Source organism: Doryrhamphus excisus, chromosome 3 (genome assembly GCF_030265055.1).
Source record: "Doryrhamphus excisus isolate RoL2022-K1 chromosome 3, RoL_Dexc_1.0, whole genome shotgun sequence".
In the NCBI taxonomy this organism is placed as follows: domain Eukaryota; kingdom Metazoa; phylum Chordata; class Actinopteri; order Syngnathiformes; family Syngnathidae; genus Doryrhamphus; species Doryrhamphus excisus.
This window is the reverse complement of record NC_080468.1, coordinates 22,187,469-22,208,317: the sequence shown is the minus strand read 5'-3', so window position 1 is coordinate 22,208,317 and position 20,849 is coordinate 22,187,469. Positions and strand designations below refer to the sequence as shown.

The window sequence follows — 20,849 nt, the reverse complement described above, 5'->3', positions numbered from 1 at the left end:
TAGTTTACTATGTTTTTACTAGCTCTGAGTATAAAATAAATGTTATTTTCTGAACACAATGAATGTATATGTATATCACAATCTGGAGTTTGTGACATTCTGCAAATATCCTGCGTCCGATGACGTCTGAAGGTGCATTGACGGTTTGAAATGGATTAGCGGCCGTCATTGCTTTGACTGAATGTTGGCTTGTACTGAGAGCATTTGCGAATTTGTAATGGTGACACGTGTTTTTCACTCCTTTTGGTGACATGTAGATGTCTTCCACTATATGTCACTAGATGACCTGCCCATCTCTAAGAAAAACTTCCTCTTGGAAAGTAACCTTGAAGAGAACCAAGGCTCTGTGGGGCGGCCGTCTGTCTCAACCAATTGGGTTCATTCATTCGTTCATTTTCTACCGCTTTTTCCTCACGAGGGTCGCGGGGGTGCTGGAGCCTATCCCAGCTGTCTTCGGGCGAGAGGCGGGGTACACCCTGGACTGGGTCGCCAGCCAATCACAGGGCACATATAGACAAACAACCATTCACACTCACATTCATACCTATGGACAATTTGGAGTCGCCAATCAACCTGGCATGTTTTTGGGAGGAAACCGGAGTACCCGGAGAAAACCCACGCATGCACGGGGAGAACATGCAAACTCCACACAGAGATGGCCGAGAGTGGAATTGAACCCTGGTCTCCTAGCTGTGAGGTACGCGCGCTAACCACTCTGTAAAAAACCACTCTGTAATGCATATCAGTGTATCAGGGGTCAGCAAAGAGGTAGGTTTTGAGTATATTTTTAAATAAAGAGTATTTGAGTCGAGAAGATGGTTTCATAACAGAGGAGCCTGATAACTAAAGGATTCAAAATTCTAGGTAGTGGTAAATAATTACAAATTCTGGGAGCACAATGTTCTACTGGCTCGTTGCCTGACCATGTAGTACTTTTTATGCAAGAATTAGGGTTTTAATCTCAATTCTATATTTGACACGTAATCAGTGTATGGGCTAACAGGGGTGAGTGTCTATGAGAGCAATTAACTGCTGAGCGTCTGTGTTCAGAGGACACACGTACAATGCAATGTTTCTGGATTCTGCTCACCATCATGGCGGCCAAACTGATGTAAGCAATCCTTAGGCATACTACGGATGTGGATGCCGAGTCACCTGTTTGGACTCTCAAGTCTTTGTCTGGAATCTTGTCATAGAGTGTCGTAACATATCTTAATTCCCAATCACAGATTCACTCCCTATTTAAACTTTGACCTTGAATTGCTCAACATGGAGCTGAAAATAGAAACACGGTCTCGGAACAGTAGATTAGTCTTGATTGTAAATGAGTTATTGCACACTATAAAAAATGTCATATTTAAAGCATACACGTACGATATCAGATTAAACCTTTCGTTAGCTACTCTCTACTAATAATATATTGGTACCTGTTTTTGTAATGTATAATTCATATGTACAGTGTGATAATGTGTGCCGCTAATGACTTATTATGATTTATTTCCACAAAATTAAAAGTAAGCAAAAGATACGTTAAACGACAGAACAAAGGTGAAAGAATGTGAGCATGTGATATGACATAATTATAAAAGCAACACATGACCTCAACCTACATGCGCTTTAACAAGTCCAGTGGAACCATGAAAGGGTTGAGGGGAGGGCAGCGTCCAATCGGCTTCGGGTCTTTCATTCGGCCGCTGTCACCTGATTTGACATCATTTGTGCTCGAAGTCCCGCTGGTGTCCTGCCGAGGCTCCGTCTGCTCCGTCTTTAGTTGTTGCAAAATGTCTTTGGCCGTGTTTGAGTCGGCAGATTGTGAGAGGGTCTGGTATTCCTGATGAGATGGAGAAGCTGCACTTATAATCACTCTCTGGAGGACATCTGCTTACGTCTAAGAAGCGGCCGTACCTGGATGAGGTGACGTTGCAGTTTGTTGCAGTTCAAACGGAGGAGTTCCTCCGGGAGGGACATCAGAAGGTCCAAGACGATGGCGCTCTCTGAGGGACACGAGACAATGACACGTGTGGTGTGATTCATTCAAAATGAGACTCTTGTCTTGAGCTTCATGCATGGCGGTCTAGTGGTTAGCGTGCAGACTTCACAGCTAGGAGACCAGGGTTCAATTCCACCCTCGGCCATCTCTGTGTGGAGTTTGCATGTTCTCCCCCGTGCATGCGTGGGTTTTGACTACTTTTTTCCCATCTTGAAAAGGTCAATGTCACACTGACTCCCTACTTTCTAACCACATTATAATCTGGACATATAATACATATATTTTATATCCATATATTATCATTTTTATGTCATTTAATCATTCTAGCACATTAAATGAATTCATTTTTTAAATAAATATGTGTGTCTTGAGACTTTGAAAACCTTTGTGTGCCTAAAGCCTGGACATACACATATACATTATGCAGAAATAAGGTGAATTAATCATTTAATTTATTTCTTTTTTAAAATATATTATGTAAAAAATTGTTTTTGTTTTTTAAATAATCAAAATTACTTAATTTTTAAGAATAAAAAGTATAGGCTGCGGGGTACACCCTGGACTGGTCACCAGCCAATCACAGGGCACATATAGACAAACATATATTAATATGTTAAAAAATATTTTTTTAAATGATCAAAATTACTTAATTTTTAAGAATAAAAAGTATAGTAAGAGAAGGCTGCATAGCACGCAGTCCTCACAGTTAGGAGACCAGAGTTCAATTCAACCCTCGGCCATCTCTGTGTGGAGTTTGCATGTTCTCCCCGTGCATGCGTGGTTTTTCTCCGGGTACTCCGGTTTCCTCCCACATTCCAAAAACATGCTAGGTTAATTGGCGACTCAAAATTGTCCATAAGGTATGAATGTGAGTGTGAATGGTTGTTTGTCTATATGTGCCCTGTGATTGGCTGGCGACCAGTCCAGGGTGTACCCCGCCTCTCACCCGAAGACAGCTGGGATAGGCTCCAGCACCCCCCCGCGACCCTTGTGAGGAAAAAGCGGTAGAAAATGAATGAATGAATGAATGAATGAATGTGCCTTATGCGTAACAATGCAATGCAACCAAACCGATTTTGGGTATGTACTCATGTACTCACCCATGGCCGTGAGCTCATACTTGTTATCCGGCTTGTGGACGGCGCTCAAGTAGTTGTAGATTCTCTCAAAGTCCACCACACCCTGAACACCCAGCTCCCTGGGATTGTTTTCGGCGACGTTCTTGCCGGTGTTTACCACAGAAGCATTGGCGTGCTGTGAGAGTGAGGCACTTGTGGTAGGAGAAGAACCCGGAGAGCGAGCCTGGGAAGGGCTGGGACTTGCAACAGAAGCAGGTGAAACCACAGGATGAGTGTTGGCGGTGTGGGTGGGGCTTCTTGGCTCCTGGACTGTCTGTTGGCAAGAGGATGTGGTCGCTATGGGCGGAACCGGCTTTAGACTTTCGGCTGCAGACACGGTTGCTGGTGGATTCTTGACCACCACCTGGGCTGCAGTGGACAAACAAAAAGACACGAAGATGACATTTTTGGCATCGGACTTTCAGTAAAGACGGGTTCACACCTCTGACAGGTACAGGCATGGATCTTAAAGGGACAGTACGGCCAACAAGTTGATGATCACTGTGCAAAGACGTGTGAAGCTGGAGGCTGCGAGGTTCTGTGGACGCTACAGTCAACATCTGAGGGGAGAAATTCATACGTCAAAAGTAAATGAAAGTAAAGCAAGCCGTCTAATTGCCATACCTGAGAGAAAGCGGCGGAAATGGTGTCATCGTGGCTTCTGCTCACAGCGAAGGCCAAGCGGGACCACTTGTCGATGGGCGCTTCCGCCTTCTTCTCTGCCAACATCTGCATTTTCATCTGGAGGCTGGCACTAGAGATTACTTTGTTCTGAAGACACTCCACCACAGACTGGATCTACAAAAGGACAAGTTCACAAGGGGTGTCGCAAGATCTCGCGAGATTAAAACATGATAAGGTTTCACACAAAAAAATTAGGAATCTATTTTAAATAAATATACAAATAATCCAATATAAACAGATATAATGCAAGAGAAGATGAGTGTTCATTCATTTTTACCGCTTATCCTCACAAAGGTCGCGGGGGTGCTGGAGTCTATCCCAGCTAAGATGGGTGTTACATTTTCAAAAACTTCTTTCATCAGAATACATTCAGTAAACACACTGCCATCAACATTAATAATAACAGTTTTATTTGGAAGCTTACATGGAAACATTTAATTACGAAGATGATGGGTAAATATGATCAGAAATTCCATTTTAGGCAAGACAACAAAATGGAACGTATGCGCTACAACTAGTTTCTACAGGGACAAAATAACCTGTGGCACACCTGCGCCCAACAAACGGTTGTCTTACGTATGTGAGGGGATATTCATGTTATGACAAAATGTCAGTTGGGAACACATAGTCTTACACGATTAAAAAAAAAGATATGATTGTCTTCGGAACTGTACCTCAGATACGGAGCGAGAAGGCACACCCTTGTTGAGCACAGAGAAGTCCATGTTTGTTAGTACCCCGCCGTCATGTCTGAGTTTCCTTAGAGCGTCCAAAAGCATCATCTTCTCCTTCCGTGACCAACTGCAGGCTCGTTTCCTTGCACTTTGCGTCCCTGCCTGGGCGGGAAGATTGCGATTAGGTTTGTTACGTGCGCGAGGAGGAGGCTTCATGGTGAGTTCAAGAGAATCGCTTCAAATTCCTCTACGCTCCATTAAAGAATGAAAATAACGTATAGCTTCTGCTGCACAGCCTTCCAATCGACTCACTTCCGGTTTGCGACACCTCACCTCTCTTCCGTGTTTCACATTACGTCACTTCCTGTCAAGATGGCTGCCATCAGGAGCGGGTTGACTCCGGGTAGCTTAGCAAGATGTTTTCTCAGACAGAGTGGACAACAGCGAGGCGGCAGTCATCCTCTTCCACACATTTGCCACGTATGTATTTTTTTTATTACCGTTTCATAAATAATTATTGAACTCCTAAAGCCGTAGACACACTGAACGAGTTTATGGAGCTAAACTGCTATCCGGCTGGCATCTCTACTGCGCAGTTCGTAGTCCATGTGTGACTTTGACAGCAACGTCCTTTACATAAAACAACAATTTTCATTACTTTGTCATATTGAACTGCTTCATTAAAGTGTTTGATACGCACATATAAATATACATTGTTGGTATGTGTTTTTTTTGCAAATTCGGAGATGCATTATGTCAAAATTCACATGATCACTTTTAGAAATACCCTCTTATGAATTAATGTTTTATATTTATTTCTATATATATTATTTTTATATATATCGTCGATATGCAAACAAACAAATGCATGTTTTTCAGTGATATTGCTGTCATAATCACGATGACCACCAGGGGGCAGGAAACACCGCGACTCCAGTTAGTCAGGGCACTAATTTTGAGACCAGTTGAAAAATTGCAATAATTTACATTTTGCACTGTTGGATCTTTGAGATAAAGTATACAATTTTGAGTAAGCAATTATGTAAGAAAAAAAAAGTCAAGTGGTAGACACAAAAAATATCTGGAGGATCCAAATCGACGATTCTCAGGTTGTTATTAGTGCCAAGCTTATCAATCGGTTGCTACAGCAACCGCTATATGTTGTGTATATACCATGAATATGCTTATTCTTCCACCAAACAGCGCTTGCCACAAAGGTCCCATCTGCACACCGTGTTTGACTTCAACAGTGTGGCCACCAGCACGTCCCTACTGGGCCGGCGATGCCATGAAAGGCTTCTTTGTGTAAAAGCTGTGGGGGTCCGGCACAGCAGTTCCCAGGTGACTTCACATACTAACTCACTCCAGTCACCAGGGAGTTCAGTTTATGTGAAAGTTTTTTTTTCCCTTCCCAGTTCCCAAACGATGGCACCGGTGTGGCTGTTTCTCAGGGAGGCCCATTAGTGGCATCCTCCCCTCCCTCCTTCCCCGCTGAAACCGCCCCTGTTCTTCCTCAAGCAATTCCTGAACAGGTGATGGAGATGACATCTGAAGTGTGAGAAATCTAACCTCACTTGCGTATCACTGATATTTTCAGATCACGCTCCAACCCGTGTCCGTGGCCACGGCACATGACCTGGCACATTCACCCCTCCTGGAGTCTGTTCACCCCAATCCGGTTTTGACACAAGCTACATTAGAGCCTGGAATTGATGTGGCACCGGCCGCCGCGGAGGTCCTGCAGGCTGTGACGACAGAGGTCCGCCTAACAGAGCTGGGACTGGGTGGCCACACTCCCGTGGGTTTGATTCAGAACTTGTTGGAGTTCATGCACATTGATCTGGGTCTACCCTGGTGGGGAGCCATTGTTGTAGGTAAGTGACATGCATAGCAATAGACATACGGTATTGTGGCTGTATATATTGACCGTGCTTTTTAACTCTCGTCGTCCTCAAGGAACGGTCATGGCTCGGCTAATCGTGTTTCCAGTCATCGTCAAGGGCCAGCGGGAGGCAGCCAAACTCAACAATGTCATGCCAGAGATGACCAAGCTCACCACCAGGATGACGGAAGCCAAACAAAGCGGAAACAAATTTGAATGTAAGCGTTTGTTACAGAGTAGAGGAGCGTCCATTCACATGCTGTCATTCACATGTCGTCATTCATGTTTGTCAGTCGCCAAAGCCTACACGGACCTGACCTTGTTCCAGAAGAAGCATGACGTCAACCCCATGCGTGGCTTCCTGGTTCCTCTGGCGCAGGTTAGTTTTGCAGCTCCTACATTCGCACTATTGTAGTAGTAGTTTGTACTCCAGTACATTGATGGTCACTAAATAATGCCTTCATTAATAATAAATAATAATAATAATAATAATACATTTTATTTGTATAGCGCTTTTCAAAATACTCAAAGACACTTTACAGAAGAATGGAGTTGAATAAAGCAAGTAAACAGAATAGAAGACGAACCAAAATACAACATTCATTGGTTAATACACAGTTAAAATATGAGTAAAAATGGGGCACAGCAGTCAGATATAAAAAGTTAGACATTAAAAACAGATTTAAAGAGGTGAGTTTTGAGTTGTTTTTTGAAGGTGGGAAGGTCAGGGCAAGCACAGAGTGAATGGGGGCAAAGAGTTCCAGAGGGTGGGGGCAGCGATGGAGAAGGCTCTGTCTCCCCAGGTTCGGAGCTTGGTCTTACAGGGAAGCGCCAGGAGGTTTGAGTCTGAGGAGCGAAGGGGGACGCGGGATGGAGGAGGTCTGTGAGATATGGGGGGGTCAGATCGTGGAGGGCTTTGTAGGTGATGAGACGAACTTTGAAGTGAATGCGTTGGGGGACGTTTTTAAGGTTTTTAAGGACCGGGGCAATGTGTTCACGGGAGCGGGTGGAGGCGAGGAGGCGGGCAGCGGAGTTCTGAATATATTGTAGTTTGTTGAGGGTTTTGGATGGTGTACCGTAGAGAATACTGTTGCAGTAGTCCATTCTGGTTGTGATGAATACATGGATCAGGGATTCAGCGGCAGAGAATGTAAGTGATGGACGGAGTCGGGCTATGTTCTTAAGATGGAAGAATGCAGTCCGGGTTAACTGTTTGATTTGGGGTTCAAATGAAAGGGTGGGGTCCAGGAGGATACCAAGGTTGCGAATGAGCGGGGATGGAGTGAGGGTGGCGCTGTCAAATTGAAGATGGAAATTATGGGTGGGTGTTGTGATGTTTTTGGGACAGATGATGATAATATCTGTTTTGTCACTATTAAGTTTGAGAAAATTTTGTTCCATCCAAGTTTTGATATCAGCTAAGCAGTTGGTGACGGCGGAGTAGATGTTGGAGTTGATGGAGGTGGTAGAAATGTATAATTGAAATTGAGGCCATGTCGACGGATGATATTGCCAAGTGGAAGGATGTAGAGCAGGGGTGCTCATTAAGTCGATCGCGGAGGTGGTACTGGTCGATCGCTGGTCGATCGCGGCGTGACATTAAAAAAATATCATCCTCGCATCAATGCCGTCACTTGATTGATATACAGGGCAGCCATTCAGATGACAACAGAATGTTGCCGTTCGGGCGACCAATCAAATCAAACAACGTCTCTAAGTGCAGCAGAACTTACGATGTCAGCCTATCATCCATCCCCGTTACTTGATTGACATGCAGGACAACCAGTCAGATGACAACTGAATTTTGACCTTTAGGTCACCGCTCATGCGTAAACAACGATGCAAAGTGCTAAGCTAGTCGGCGAATTGCGAGATTTTAAGCCCTCGCTAAAGTTTATGGTCACTAAAATGAGTGAAGGAGCTGGACCAAGTAAAAAGGCAAAAACTGGACCAAGTAAAAAGGCAAAAAACATATCACTTCCATACAGATATGGAATATTATACGGATATTATGATACGGATATTATCCATGACTGATAAACATTTGGAAGTGTGCTTGAGGCTGGCTATCAGCAGCTACTGTCCGGACTATGCATCCCTGGCTGGTTCAATTCAGTGCAAGTCATCAAAGTAAACTCAGGTAATTACAAAAAATGTTAATAGTTAATTATGTGTGTTTTACAATATTGGCTCATTTGGTTATGTAAGGTACATCAACATACATTGTACGTACAAATAATCCTCAATACATTTGAAAATAAATAGATGTTTTGCATTTTTGTAGTGGGTAGATCATTTTGACTCGGTCATTTTAAAAGTAGCTCGCATGCTGAAAAAGTGTGAGCACCCCTGATGTAGAGGATGAAGAGAAGAGGACCAAGCACCGAACCTTGGGGAACACCTTGAGGTAAAAGGGCTATGGAGGAGGAGCAGCAATTTATGTGCATGAACTGTTGACGATTGGTGAGGTATGACTGGAGCCAGGACAGAGCAAAATCAGTGATATGTAATGATGTGTATAAAGTCGTGCCTCGATTGGACTGCATGTATGACATGTACATTGTCCGACGATCAAATATGAAGTGTGTACACGCCTTTAGTCAGCTCCTGACTTTTGTCCTCTCTGAAGGCACCCATCTTCATTTCCTTCTTCATCGCGCTGAGGAAGATGTCCTACCTGCCGGTGCCCAGCATGCAGACTGGGGGCACGTTGTGGTTCATGGATCTGACGGCAGCAGATCCTTTCTACATCCTGCCTTTAGCCGTCACTGGAACCATGTTCTTCATTCTGGAGGTCATCTCTCATTCCATGTGAGCATTTGTTGGTTATGGAAATTCATTTAATAATCAACATAAATGTTGCTGTTAGCTGGGTGCTGAATCCGGTGTGGACAACCCCAACCTGCGCGCCATGAAGACCGTGTTCCGGATCATGCCCTTCGTCATCCTCCCACTCACCATCAACTTCCCGACAGTCAGTCTTGTCTCTGTTTTCTTTCTTCATCCATGCACTTGAAGATGAATCCTAATCCGTCTGTTGTGTCGCTAGGCTGTGTTCACCTACTGGCTAACCTCCAACTGCTTCTCCCTGGCTCAAGTGGCCCTGCTCAGACACCCGCTCGTCCGAGACAAGCTGAAGATCCCAGAGCGGATCAAGCACCCGCCCTCGGCCTTGCCACAGAACGACGGCTTCCTCGCCAGTATGAAGAAAGGTCAGTGATCCAAACATCTCACTGAGCTGCTCCTCAAGTGAATTATTAATGTCTGCCTGTGTACCTCCACAGGATGGAAGGACGCACAGTTGGCCCAGCAGCTGGAAGAGCGGGAAAGACGCATCAAAAATCATTTGGACCTCGCTGCCAAAGGTACTTTTTATTTTGCTCTTCGGTTGTTATTAGCATCGTTTGAGAGAGTTTGCTTAATAACAAGTTAATGCACTTGCACAGTGGAATACACTAAATGAGTCCAACTGTGTCCTTGTTAGCAGCCTGTTAGCTTGCTAGCACGTAAACAGGAGCCGGTGGTCTGCTCGATCACCAATCTGTGATGTCATCAGTTGTTGACTGTGTAGTTCTTTACTAACTTAACATGGTGACGCTGTGCAAGTGTCTTTTTGGCTGCAAAATAACCTACATTGGAGCCAAAGGAAGAGCCCACATTTTGATTAAAAACTTGAATTCAAGCAATAACTCGAGGGGCAAAGTGCGTGTCTGAGTTGATCTCACCGCCTCATTGCCGTCTTTTTCAACAATCAAGGTAAAAGTGACTTTAAATGCTCATTTATCCGCTTTTGTTCATCAAGTATATGTTTTTACATGCATTTTTACATGCATTTTCAACTGTTTTTTTGCATAACCCGATTACTGTTAAAATGTTTGACTTTCTATAACAGATTAATTGGATTAACTTCCATTTGGGAAAAATGTATTAGAGTACTTTTGAGTTGGCGGCAGACCTTCTGGAGTGAATTAATGACGCTAAACAAGGTTCCAGATGACTGCCCACTGTGACCATCAACTGCTACTTCACTTACTTTACGACACGCACGTTTTGTGTAGTGTAGGGTGCTGAAAAGTAAAGTATTCAGGAGTTTTTTTGGCTTTTTTTGAATGCAAAAATCAACCTGTGTAGATATGTAATATTTCAAGAAAACACACCATGCATTTTATTATTGCTAGTTTTTCTTGATAACTTATGCATTTTTGTAGTTTTTTGTTGACTTTCTGGAGATGCGCTTTTGATGCATAATGAAAGGGAAGGCACCCGCTTTGAAACCTTTGAGACCATCATCCATCAAAGCATTAAACGCAGTTTGGTTGCATAGTGAAAAGCAAAAGGGTAAGCCAACTCTGCCATCAAGTGTGCATTTGATGTGAAGAAACATTTCATGTCACTTTGGACATGCTGGTACTATTTATTATTGGCGCAGTACTCAAGACTAACAGCACGGGCAGCAAGCATTTCAATCATTTTTGTGCCTTTTCCATCAATACTAGGTGAGTTTTTTTCATGCTACCTGTTGATCTTTGCAGAGAACACAATTGATGTTAGAGTAATATTAGCATTCTAAGTTATCTTTCATTTGGTATTAAGTGTAATTGTAGTGAGATTATGTTTTTTTTTATTTTTAGGCCAGTTTTCTTCAGAAAAAAGAGCATCCAATTTAGGACTATCCCAAATTAAGTGATTTTTAAGTGAATTTTTAAGTGAATTAAGTCACTAAGTGATTATCGGTTGTTTCTTTTCCAGGCCCACTGAGGCAGACTTTTACCCACAATCCTCTGCAGCAGACACCTGCAGTAGCTGCGAAAGACAAGGGCTCCTCAAGCAAGGCAAGGCCGTGGAAGGACACTCTTGGATAATCTGTGTACATATTTATACTTGTCACTGCGAAATTAAAATATAAACCTGTTTCAAATCACTTATTTTTCTTCTTTTATTCCGGACACAACACAAAGGATTAAGGTTGTCGTATCATTTTATTATAAATAATAAACTCTTGTTTTTTTTTTCTTGGAGAGACACTAAAGAAACAAAAATAACCCCTTGTGGGACTGACTATGAACTAAATCTATTTACTGCTTGTTGGGAATAAAACTGTGGCCAGCAGTGCTTTCTGTTTCCACTGGAAGAACTCGCCGATCATAATAATATTTTTTCCTCCTGGGAAAATTAAAAAGATGTGAAGCCACTTAAAATAGCAATTAAATAGTTATCAAATACATACACTTCTGGAGAGAAGAAAAGTTGGTTTTGCAGTGCATTAAAAGGTTGAGTAAAAAAAAAAAAACATCAAAACACTTTGACCAGAGTAATGATTGAAATATTCCCAGGTCATGTTCAAACCCAGCGTAGGTCTAGTGAGAAGCTTCAGCACCCTCAATGAGTTGTGGTCCAGCCTGAGGCTCTAGTCATCATGTTCCACGTCCATTTCCGTTAAAACAGAGAAGCACACCTTCTGAATGAAGACGCCAGACTTGGCTGAAAGAGACAATAGGATGCTTAGAAACAAACAAAAATTGATAAAAATGACTAAAATATTTAGCGCTTCTTTACCGATGAAGCTCCGTAACCACATGGGCCTCTTGTGGGCCGGAGTGTAGCAGCACAGGAAGTAAACCGGCACCCCGGACAAAGCGATGCCGATGCCAATCAAGGAGTTGATAGTGTCACTGTAAAGTGGCACCACCACCAGGAAGATGGTGAGGAGGCAGAAGATGATGGGGTATACCAGGCTAAGCTGTAGGATTCAAAAGTATATCGTTAAAATATGGACGCTTGGTACTGGTCTGCATTGGTTGTTTGCACCTTCAGTGGTCTCTTCCTGTTGGGCTGCTTCCATCGCAGGTAGAGTTGTCCCAGAATGGACAAACCCACAAAGAACCAGTAGCTGAAACTGTAGTAGTTGATGAGCCTGAAGACGTCCTCCACACACAGGTAGATTAGCGCCATGATGCCCTGCAGCCAGAGAAGAGGGAGTGTCGTTTTGGACAAATATGTCTTCCGAAGTAATGGAAAAAAAAAAAAAAAGCACACTGACGTTGAAGAGCAGGGCGGGAATAGGGGTGTAGCGGTGCACATGGATCATGCACAGGTAGTCTGGAAGGTGTCCTTCTCTGGAGCCCACAAAGAAGAGCCTTTCCACACACACACACAACATGAAATGGTGATGATGCAATGCAAGAATGGACATTACAAGGATGGCCTTCTATGTGTACTCACCTGGAGGACGCCAAGATGGAGGCATTGAGTCCACCGAAACAGGACAGAGCCACCGCTAAGGGAATTGTCCAGTTCATTACGCCGAACACTTGATCTGCAAATGTCTACGGACCAACATGGCGGATCTTATCTAACCAGGTTACATATGATTCAGATGTAAAGATGGTGGACTCACCACAGCCACGGCATCGCTGTCTAAGATGGCGTTCATAGGCAGGATGGTGTAGTAGGCCACATTGGTTAAAATATAGATTATCGTCACAATGGGCATGGAAATGGCGATGGCCAGTGGCAGGTTCCTGCAAAGGACCACATGGATGGACTTGGGATTAAGAAGTCACTTCATCTTCATCTGAGAACTCCAGGAAACGCATCACATGACCTTTACTTTTTTTGCTCAAACTCATAGATTTTTGCAAGTCGGGTAACCACAAGTGACTAGGGTTCAATTCCACTCTCGGTGATCTCTGTGTGGAGTTTGCATGTTCTCCCCGTACATGCGTGGATTTTCGACGGGTACTCCGGTTTCATTCCAAAAAAAACATTCATTCATTCATTTTCTACCGCTTTTCCTCACGAGGGTCACGGGGGTGCTGGAGCCTATCCCAGCTGTCTTCGGGCGAGAGGCGGGGTACACCCTGGACTGGTTGCCAGCCAATCACAGGGCACATATAGACAAACAACCATTCACACTCACATTCATACCTATGGACAATTTGGAGTCGCTAATTAACCTAGCATGTTTTTTGGGGGGCGGCACGGCGGTCGAGTGGTTAGCGCGCAGACCTCACAGCTAGGAGGACTAGGGTTCGATTCCACCCTCGGCCATCTCTGTGTGTTCTCCCCGTGCATGCGTGGGTTTTCTTCGGGTACTCCGGTTTCCTCCCACATTCCAAAAAATATGCTAGGTTAATTAGCGACTCCAAATTGTCCATAGGTATGAATGTGAGTGTGAATGGTTGTTTGTCTATATGTGCCCTGTGATTGGCTGGCGACCAGTCCAGGGTGTACCACGCCTCTCGCCCAAAGACACCCCCCGTGAGGAAAACGCGGTAGAAAATGAATGAATCAATGTACTTAAAAGTGGGCTGCACGGTATGAGAAAGTGGTTAGGGTGCAGGCCTCACAGCTAGGTGACCCAAGTTCGATTCCTCCCTCGGCCATCTCTGTGTGGAGTTTGCATGTTCTCCCCGTGCATGCGTGGGTTTTCGACGGGTACTCCGGTTTCCTCCCACATTCCAAAAAAAAAACATGCTAGGTTAATTAGCGACTCCAAATTGTCCATAGGTATGAATGTGAGTGTGAATGGTTGTTTGTCTATATGTGCCCTGTGATTGGCTGGCGACCAGTCCAGGGTGTACCCCGCCTCTTGCCCAAAGACACCCCCCGCGAACCTTGTGAGGAAAACACGGTAGAAAATGAATGAATGAATGAATGTACATAAAAGTGGGCTGCACGGTACAAAGTGGTTAGGGCGCAGGCCTCACAGCTAGGTGACCCAAGTTCGATTCCCCCCTCGGCCATCTCTGTGTGGAGTTTGCATGTTCTCCCGTGCATGTGTGGGTTTTCTCCTGGTACTCCGGTTTCCTCCCACATTCCAAAAAAAAACATGCTAGGTTAATTGGTGACTCCAAATTGTCCATAGGTATGAATGTGAGTGTGAATGGTTGTTTGTCTATATGTGCCCTGTGATTGGCTGGCAACCAGTCCAATGTGTACCCCGCCTCTCGCTTGAAGACAGCTATGATAGGCTCCAGCACCACAAGTCATTTCACTACACAGCTTCTGGGTGTTTCATTCATTCATTTGGACACCTGATCTTATGAAACGTCAACAGGGACACATATCATTTTTAAAAATCATACTCACCTTTCAGGGTTCTTGATCTCCTCTGTGACGAAATTAAGTGTGTCCCACCCGGAGTAGGAGAACAAAGCCGAGTAGAGTGCCAAAGCAATACCTCCGGGGTCCTTAGATGATCCATCAAAGAGACCCTCAAAGTTCTGTGTGTGACCTAACAAAAGAACAACATCAGTCTTCATGAGTCTTCAAGAAACAATCTCATACGGAGCTTAGACAGGGTGTGGCCGGTCACCTTGAGCGATCTTAACGAGGCCGGTGATGATGACCGCAATGAGCGCGATGACTTTGGCGTAGGTGAAGAAGTCCTGCACCCTTGTGCCCCATTTCACGTAGGCACAGTTGACAAAGGTCAGCAAACCTGTGGGGGTAGACCGAAAAACTGGTTCTTAAAGACAACACCGGATGGATACTACTATTAGAGATATAGTAAACAATGCCTTGCCAGATGGCATCAGTCATTAGAACATCAGTGTCTGGATGTAATACAGTATCTCTTACAATGGATTCAACATAGTCTATGGTTTCTTTCTTATTGGTGCAAAAACAGTGACCAGATAAAGGTGTTTTGTGCCGGTCCTGAAGAGTTTTCTTCATGGTCCTGGTCTTTGATGCCCATAAGAGTATACTTTTAATGCAGGCTCTGAGATGATGGACTTCTGGATGGAATGGAGGCAGTTACACGCATCCCAGTCTTGTTCTTTACGGATCATGAAGTCAGTAGTGACATTTGCTCTGCAAGCCTCGTGCTGCTTTCAGTGTCGTGGAAGGAAGTGCCGCTGCTGACTCAAGCGGATTGTTGTTTTTTTCACAGCAGGAAACAGCTGAGTGCAGCACTTACAACTTTGGTAGTGTCCATGATGGATACCTCACTTTGTGACTCATTTTAGTGCCGATGTCTACGGCCTTGACAACCACATCCACACACACTATGAGGACTTATCTTGCATTGTGTGCTTATCGTAAACGTGCAGATACCGAAAGCACAGAACGTACAATCATCACACGCTTTTATCCACCGAGGAGATCCCAACACTATCACCTTCCACTTCATTGACAGCTCTACCTTAATAACAAGTCCAATCCCAGCAGTGGGGGCGGTCAAAAACAACAAGCGTCACGCCGAGGTTGCCGACGACGGAGCCGTAGCTGAACAGAAGTCGAGGCGTGGCGTGTTGACAGAGAAAGGGAAGAAGTTTAGAAGGTCGGCTTTCAGAGGACGTCACCTGGAGCCCACTCAGTCATGCTGGTGGGAACGTTTATGGTTGTCATTCCGAAGAACGTCAAATATCTTCTAAAAAATACGGTTTAATCATTTGGAAGACGGCTGCACGGCCGGTTGAGTGGTTAACACGCAGAACTCACAGCTATGAGACCTGGGTTCGATCCCACCCTCAGCTATCTCTGTGTGGTTTTCTCCGGGTACTCCGGTTTCCTCCCACATTCCAAAAACATGCTAGGTTAATTGGCGACTCCAAATTGTCCATAGGTATGAATGTGAGTGTGAATGGTTGTTTGTCTATATGTGCCCTGTGATTGGCTGGCGACCAGTCCAGGGTGTACCCCGCCTCTCGCCCGAAGACAGCTGGTATAGGCTCCAGCACCCCTGCGAGCCTCGTGAGGAAAAAGCGGTAGAAAATGAATGAATGAATGTACATAAAAGTGGGCTGCACGGTACAAAGTGGTTAGGGCACAGGCCTCACAGCTAGGCGACACAAGTTCGATCCCCCCTTGTCCATCTCTGTGTGGAGTTTGCATGGTCTCCCTGTGCATGCGTGGGATTTCTCCGGGTACTCCAAAAACATGCTAGGTTAATTGGCGACTCCAAATTGTCCATAGGTATGAATGTGAGTGTGAATGGTTGTTTGTCTATATGTGCCCTGTGATTGGCTGGCGACCAGTCCAGGGTGTAACCCTGCCTCTCGCCTGAAGACAGCTGGGATAGGCTCCAGCACCACCCGCGACCCTCGTGAGGATAAGCAATAGAAAATGAATGAATTTAGCAGAAGCGCATCTCTTTGGTTGCCATGGCGGCAACCAAAATATCAATTTGAAAGTAGAATTGCCACCAGTGGAAGTGCCCTTGAGCATGAACCAACAATAAAAAAATGGCCTATCAATTCACAATTTGAACTGAGCTGAATGCTGTTTGTGGTTTTAAGCGTGACATCATCACCCCCACCTCCTTCGCCCCCCCCACACGGAGATTCTCAGGTCAGAGAACAAGGACTTCAGTGTGTAGCTATCACATCTTATCACAGTGTGTGTGTGTGTGTGTGTGTGTGTGTGTGACACATGCAGACCAGCAGATGAAAGCTGTTATCCCAGAGACTTCCTGAACAAACTTTGTCTTCTTGCGCGGGGGCCTCTGCTTGGTTACCATGGTGATATCTGGCATTCAGCAACACTAAAAGGTCGGCTGTATATTCATGAGACATTTTGTGCAGTGACTCTTACCTAGCTAAGCCCCCCCCCCCCACACACACACACACACAAACACACACATACACAAAATTGAGCAAGAAGTCATGCAGACGCTTGCTGACCACGACGTGCGTCATCACGTTTCACTTCTGCTGTACTTACATATGCAGGCGGCGGCCAGCAGCCTGTTGGCCACGTACGGCGCGATGCACGTGGGGAAGATGGGCTGCACCATGTAGTTGGAGAAGGTGATCGCAATAACGGCTTGGCTGGTGGGTTCAATAATGAGCAGTGAAGTCCACAGACGGATGAAGGCCAGGAAGCCCCCGAAGGCCTCCAGGATGTACGCGTAGGATGCACCTGACTTGGTGATGGTGGTCCCCAGCTCGGCGTAGCACAGCGCACCGAAAACGGAGAAGATGCCACCGACAGTCCACACCACCAGGGATAACCCGTAGGAGGCGCTGTGAATGAGGACGCCCTTGGGTGACACGAAGATTCCCGAGCCGATCATGTTACCCACGATCAAGCACACTCCGTTCAGGAGGGAGATCTCCTTCTTCAGCTTCATGGACTCCTCGGACTTTTCCTTCTTGATGGATGGGAGGCTACCATTAGCGGCCTCTTGTGTGGAAAGCGGACTGAAGGACGTCATTGTTTATGTTGATGTTCTTCTTAGCAGGACAAAGTCAAATTCCTGTTCGGATTTCAGCCTGAATACGTTGTTGTTGTTGTACGTGTCCGGCTATCTGGGGCTATATCCTGCCATCTGTGGACACAGCATCAGACTGTCATGTCAGGGATGTTGTCGTCATGGAGATGCACATGTTGCTAATGTGTTAGCACGCATTGGTATCTGTGTTTATTGACAAATGGGATGAGGCGGGGTGGGGCTAAACAAGACTTTCTCACGATTTTCAAATGCCCACCTCCCCACGCATGCACCATCTAATACTCAGTATGGCGACTGGTCACATGGTTTCCAAAGTTCACCCCCCACCCCCACCCCCACCGACCCCATGGAGCTTGATGATGATGACTCAGATACTTTTTTCCCCACCTTGAAAAGGTCAATGTCACACTGACTCCCTACTTTCTAACCACATTATAATCTGGACATATAATACATATATTTTATATCCATATATTAGCATTTTTATGTCATTTAATAATTCTAGCACATTAAATTAATTAATTCATTCATTTTCTACCGCTTTTTCCTCACAAGGATCGCGGGGGTGCTGGAGCCTATCCCAGCTGTCTTCGGGCGAGAGGCGGGCTACACCCTGGACTGGTGGCCAGCCAATCACAGGGCACATATAGACAAACAACCATTCACACTCACATTCATACCTATGGACAATTTGGAGTCGCTAATTAACCTAGCATGTTTTTGGAATGTGGGAGGAAACCGGAGTACCCGTCAAAAACCCACGCATGCACACATGCAAACTCCACACAGAGATGCCCGAGGGTGGAATTGAACCCTGGTCTCCTAGCTGTGAGGTCTGCGCTAACCACTAGACCGCCGTGCCGCCCCATATATTAACATGTTAAAAATTATTTTTTAAATGATCAAAATTTCTTAATTTTTAAGAATAAAAAGTAAAGGAAGAGAAGGCTGCATAGCACGCAGTCCTCACAGCTAGGAGACCTGAGTTCAATTCCACCCTCAAGCATCTCTGTGTGGAGTTTGCATGTTCTCCCCGTTCATGCGTGGGTTTTCAACGGGTACTCCGGTTTCCTCCCACATTCCAAAACATGCTAGTTTAATTAGCGACTCCAAATTGTCCATAGGTATGAATGTGAGTGTGAATGGTTGTTTGTCTATATGTGCCCTGTGATTGGCTGGCCACCAGTTCAGGGTGTACCCCGCCTCTCGCCCTCAACCCTCGTGAGGATAAGCGGTAGAAAATGAATGAAGTATAGGAAGAAAATCAATTATATTATGAAAAAAAATACATGATTATACAAATAACAATAATTACGCCCAGAATCGAAGATTCTTATTTTCAGCCCAATTTGTATGAATACAACTTTTTTGTAGATAATTGTATAATAAATGCATTTTTGCCCGATTTTCGGACACCCTGTATTATTCTAAATTTATGTCAATATTTTCAATATATTATATCTCAATCTCAATATCTCAATATATTATTCTCTGTGTTCTACCAGCTTGACTGATTGCTTGTCCACTGATGACATGTGGTGCGGAGACACATTAGGAATGAATTCATCCTGAGTCCTAAAGTTGCATTGTCAGCAATAAAGGTGCCTTAACTACAGTATAGCAACAAATCATGAAAAGTTCCAGCAAAGAGGAGAAGGAAGTGTTACCTTAACCAAAGCGTCTCAGCAGCAGCACATGGACAGGAACAGGACAGTAGATTGTCTTTGCATGTGATCAAACCCGTGCCGGAGGTAAGAGTGGAGGGTGCAAGGTCCAAAAAGGTGCTGATAAGTCCACTTACTCAAGGTTAGATTCTCCTGGGTTCCTTATCAGAGAAAAATAAAGCAGTAATCAATGAAAGCCTTCCTGGAATTTTGCACTGTCAGCATTTAAGCTTTAAGACATTTTCTACGCCGTAGATGTAAAATCTACAAACTTTGCAGGCCACAAATGCTCACCTTGTCGTCCTTGTAGAAGATTTAAATAAAATGACTCTCACTAAAGGTCACAATTTAAAAGTCAGCAGCAAGTCTTCATTGTGTTCTGTTGCCGAGCGCCATCCTCTGCAGTTTCCTCTTACGAGCTGGCCTCCTCATGCACTTCAGACTTTTTATGCACTCCACCGAAAAAAGGCGTGAACAGCTGGGGGTGTGTGTGTGTGTGTTGGGGGGGGGGGGGGGGTAACTACAATTAACTTGTATTGTGTCTTCAGAGTGACTTTAATTAGATTATCATTTTTGATGGGTTCAATACAACACAGTTAATGTTAGTCATTATTACTATCATTACTAGTCACATGACCCCACAATGATTGTGATGGTAATTTTGCACTGAAACTGAGCTAAATTGAAGGTTATTTCAATTCAATATGCCCCCAAAGGAGTAGGAATAAGAGTTTATTTGTCTATTATTGATAATTACACACTTATATTTGTCTTATTAATTTGTTAATGAATTTTTATTGTAATTCCAGTTCAAAACATTTGAATAAAGTGTGACATGAGCACTGATAAATAGATAAGTAATCATCCTACATATGTTTAATCCCAGTCTAATGTTGGCATCCTTCTGTTTCAATGGCTTAGGCTTCACTTTCACAATCAAAATAATAACATATGTTCATATGATGCACACAGAGCAATGAACAACTTCATGCCCTGTCTCAATTTTTATTACACTATGAGGCATTCAAGTGCATCCGTAATTGTGAGCGTTAGACGCTAATTGTTTTAAATTTTCATTCTTTACCATTAGTGTACCCCTGGGGGCACACGTTGCCAACTTTGGGAACCTCGGCTGTAAAAGAAACAAGTTATCATTATTAATAAAATATATGATTAGATATCACATTCATTTATCACCTAGATCACAAAGCTAACATGTTTTGTTCAGCTAGCTTAGCATATATCGACAGAAAAGTGCACAAAATAGAAGTAAATAAAATAAAAGAATAGACAGAAAACAAGTAAATAAAGAATAAATTCACAAGTAAAAACGGACAGAAACGTAGTAGACTTCATGAATAAATGCAGGCTATAGAGTAAACAGTTACTTATTGACGATGATAAATAAATGAATTGCTGCTGTATTATTCCTCAACGTGGTGACACGGTTCCACTTCCAGATGCACAAACGGGGGCATTGTGCCCTCTTGTGGCTTTTTGAAAGCACATCCTGCTTGGAACATTCCCTTAAAATCCCAACACAATATCCCTTTTTTAAAATTAACATTTATTGATCATTTTCTGCGAATATTATGTCATTGTCGAGTGTCCGTGGTGTAAAGACTGGCAAAGCAATTTAATATTCTTCCGTGTGGCAA

The 20,849-nt window shown here is 44.2% G+C and overlaps 3 protein-coding genes across 4 annotated transcripts; 1 reads left to right on the top strand and 2 right to left on the bottom strand.

Annotated features, from left to right (window-relative positions):
* Positions 1-1,606: 1,606 nt before the first annotated feature.
* snapc2 (small nuclear RNA activating complex, polypeptide 2) lies at positions 1,607-4,517 on the bottom strand. Its single transcript, XM_058065873.1, has 6 exons — positions 4,467-4,517; positions 3,733-3,906; positions 3,551-3,668; positions 3,091-3,477; positions 1,906-1,994; positions 1,607-1,831 (listed from the first exon to the last, which is right to left on the bottom strand). The coding sequence occupies exons 1-6, from the start codon at positions 4,515-4,517 to the stop codon at positions 1,607-1,609; spliced, it is 1,044 nt and encodes a 347-aa protein (XP_057921856.1).
* oxa1l (OXA1L mitochondrial inner membrane protein) lies at positions 4,360-11,638 on the top strand. 2 transcript variants are annotated; one of them, XM_058067404.1, is made up of 12 exons: positions 4,360-4,683; positions 4,839-4,946; positions 5,670-5,807; positions 5,882-5,998; positions 6,064-6,340; positions 6,423-6,566; positions 6,642-6,727; positions 8,978-9,142; positions 9,218-9,322; positions 9,398-9,560; positions 9,633-9,713; positions 11,098-11,638. In XM_058067404.1, the coding sequence occupies exons 1-12, from the start codon at positions 4,516-4,518 to the stop codon at positions 11,208-11,210; spliced, it is 1,665 nt and encodes a 554-aa protein (XP_057923387.1). In that variant the 5' UTR covers positions 4,360-4,515; the 3' UTR covers positions 11,211-11,638. The 2 variants fall into 2 exon arrangements, with proteins under 2 accessions (XP_057923387.1, XP_057923388.1); XM_058067405.1 differs by having other exon boundaries at positions 4,553-4,683; positions 4,762-4,946.
* Positions 11,319-19,786, bottom strand: slc7a7 (solute carrier family 7 member 7). The gene is made up of 11 exons (XM_058067406.1): positions 19,486-19,786; positions 19,195-19,352; positions 17,017-17,623; positions 14,666-14,791; positions 14,440-14,584; positions 12,746-12,869; positions 12,571-12,674; positions 12,389-12,485; positions 12,157-12,306; positions 11,905-12,088; positions 11,319-11,829 (listed from the first exon to the last, which is right to left on the bottom strand). Exons 3-11 carry the CDS (start codon positions 17,507-17,509, stop codon positions 11,756-11,758), a joined length of 1,497 nt encoding a protein of 498 aa, XP_057923389.1. The 5' UTR covers positions 17,510-17,623; positions 19,195-19,352; positions 19,486-19,786; the 3' UTR covers positions 11,319-11,755.
* Between the last annotated feature and the right edge of the window lie 1,063 nt (positions 19,787-20,849).

What these genes read in the sequence shown, in the direction of transcription:
- snapc2 (XM_058065873.1), bottom strand. Translation starts at nt 4,517, where the DNA reads ATGGACTTCTCTGTGCTCAACAAGGGTGTGCCTTCTCGCTCCGTATCT. An exon ending in CTTCTCGCTCCGTATCTGAG is followed by an intron (nt 3,907 to 4,466) that starts GTACAGTTCCGA and finishes GTCCTTTTGTAG; the next exon opens with ATCCAGTCTGTGGTGGAGTG. An exon ending in TTTCCGCCGCTTTCTCTCAG is followed by an intron (nt 3,669 to 3,732) that starts GTATGGCAATTA and finishes TTCTCCCCTCAG; the next exon opens with ATGTTGACTGTAGCGTCCAC.
- oxa1l (XM_058067404.1), top strand. Translation starts at nt 4,516, where the DNA reads ATGTTTGTTAGTACCCCGCCGTCATGTCTGAGTTTCCTTAGAGCGTCC. An exon ending in CGCGAGGAGGAGGCTTCATG is followed by an intron (nt 4,684 to 4,838) that starts GTGAGTTCAAGA and finishes CTTCCTGTCAAG; the next exon opens with ATGGCTGCCATCAGGAGCGG. An exon ending in CCATGTTCTTCATTCTGGAG is followed by an intron (nt 9,143 to 9,217) that starts GTCATCTCTCAT and finishes TGTTGCTGTTAG; the next exon opens with CTGGGTGCTGAATCCGGTGT.
- slc7a7 (XM_058067406.1), bottom strand. Translation starts at nt 17,509, where the DNA reads ATGACGTCCTTCAGTCCGCTTTCCACACAAGAGGCCGCTAATGGTAGC. An exon ending in TCCATCTTGGCGTCCTCCAG is followed by an intron (nt 12,486 to 12,570) that starts GTGAGTACACAT and finishes GTGTGTGGAAAG; the next exon opens with GCTCTTCTTTGTGGGCTCCA. An exon ending in TTCCCGCCCTGCTCTTCAAC is followed by an intron (nt 12,307 to 12,388) that starts GTCAGTGTGCTT and finishes CTCTGGCTGCAG; the next exon opens with GGCATCATGGCGCTAATCTA.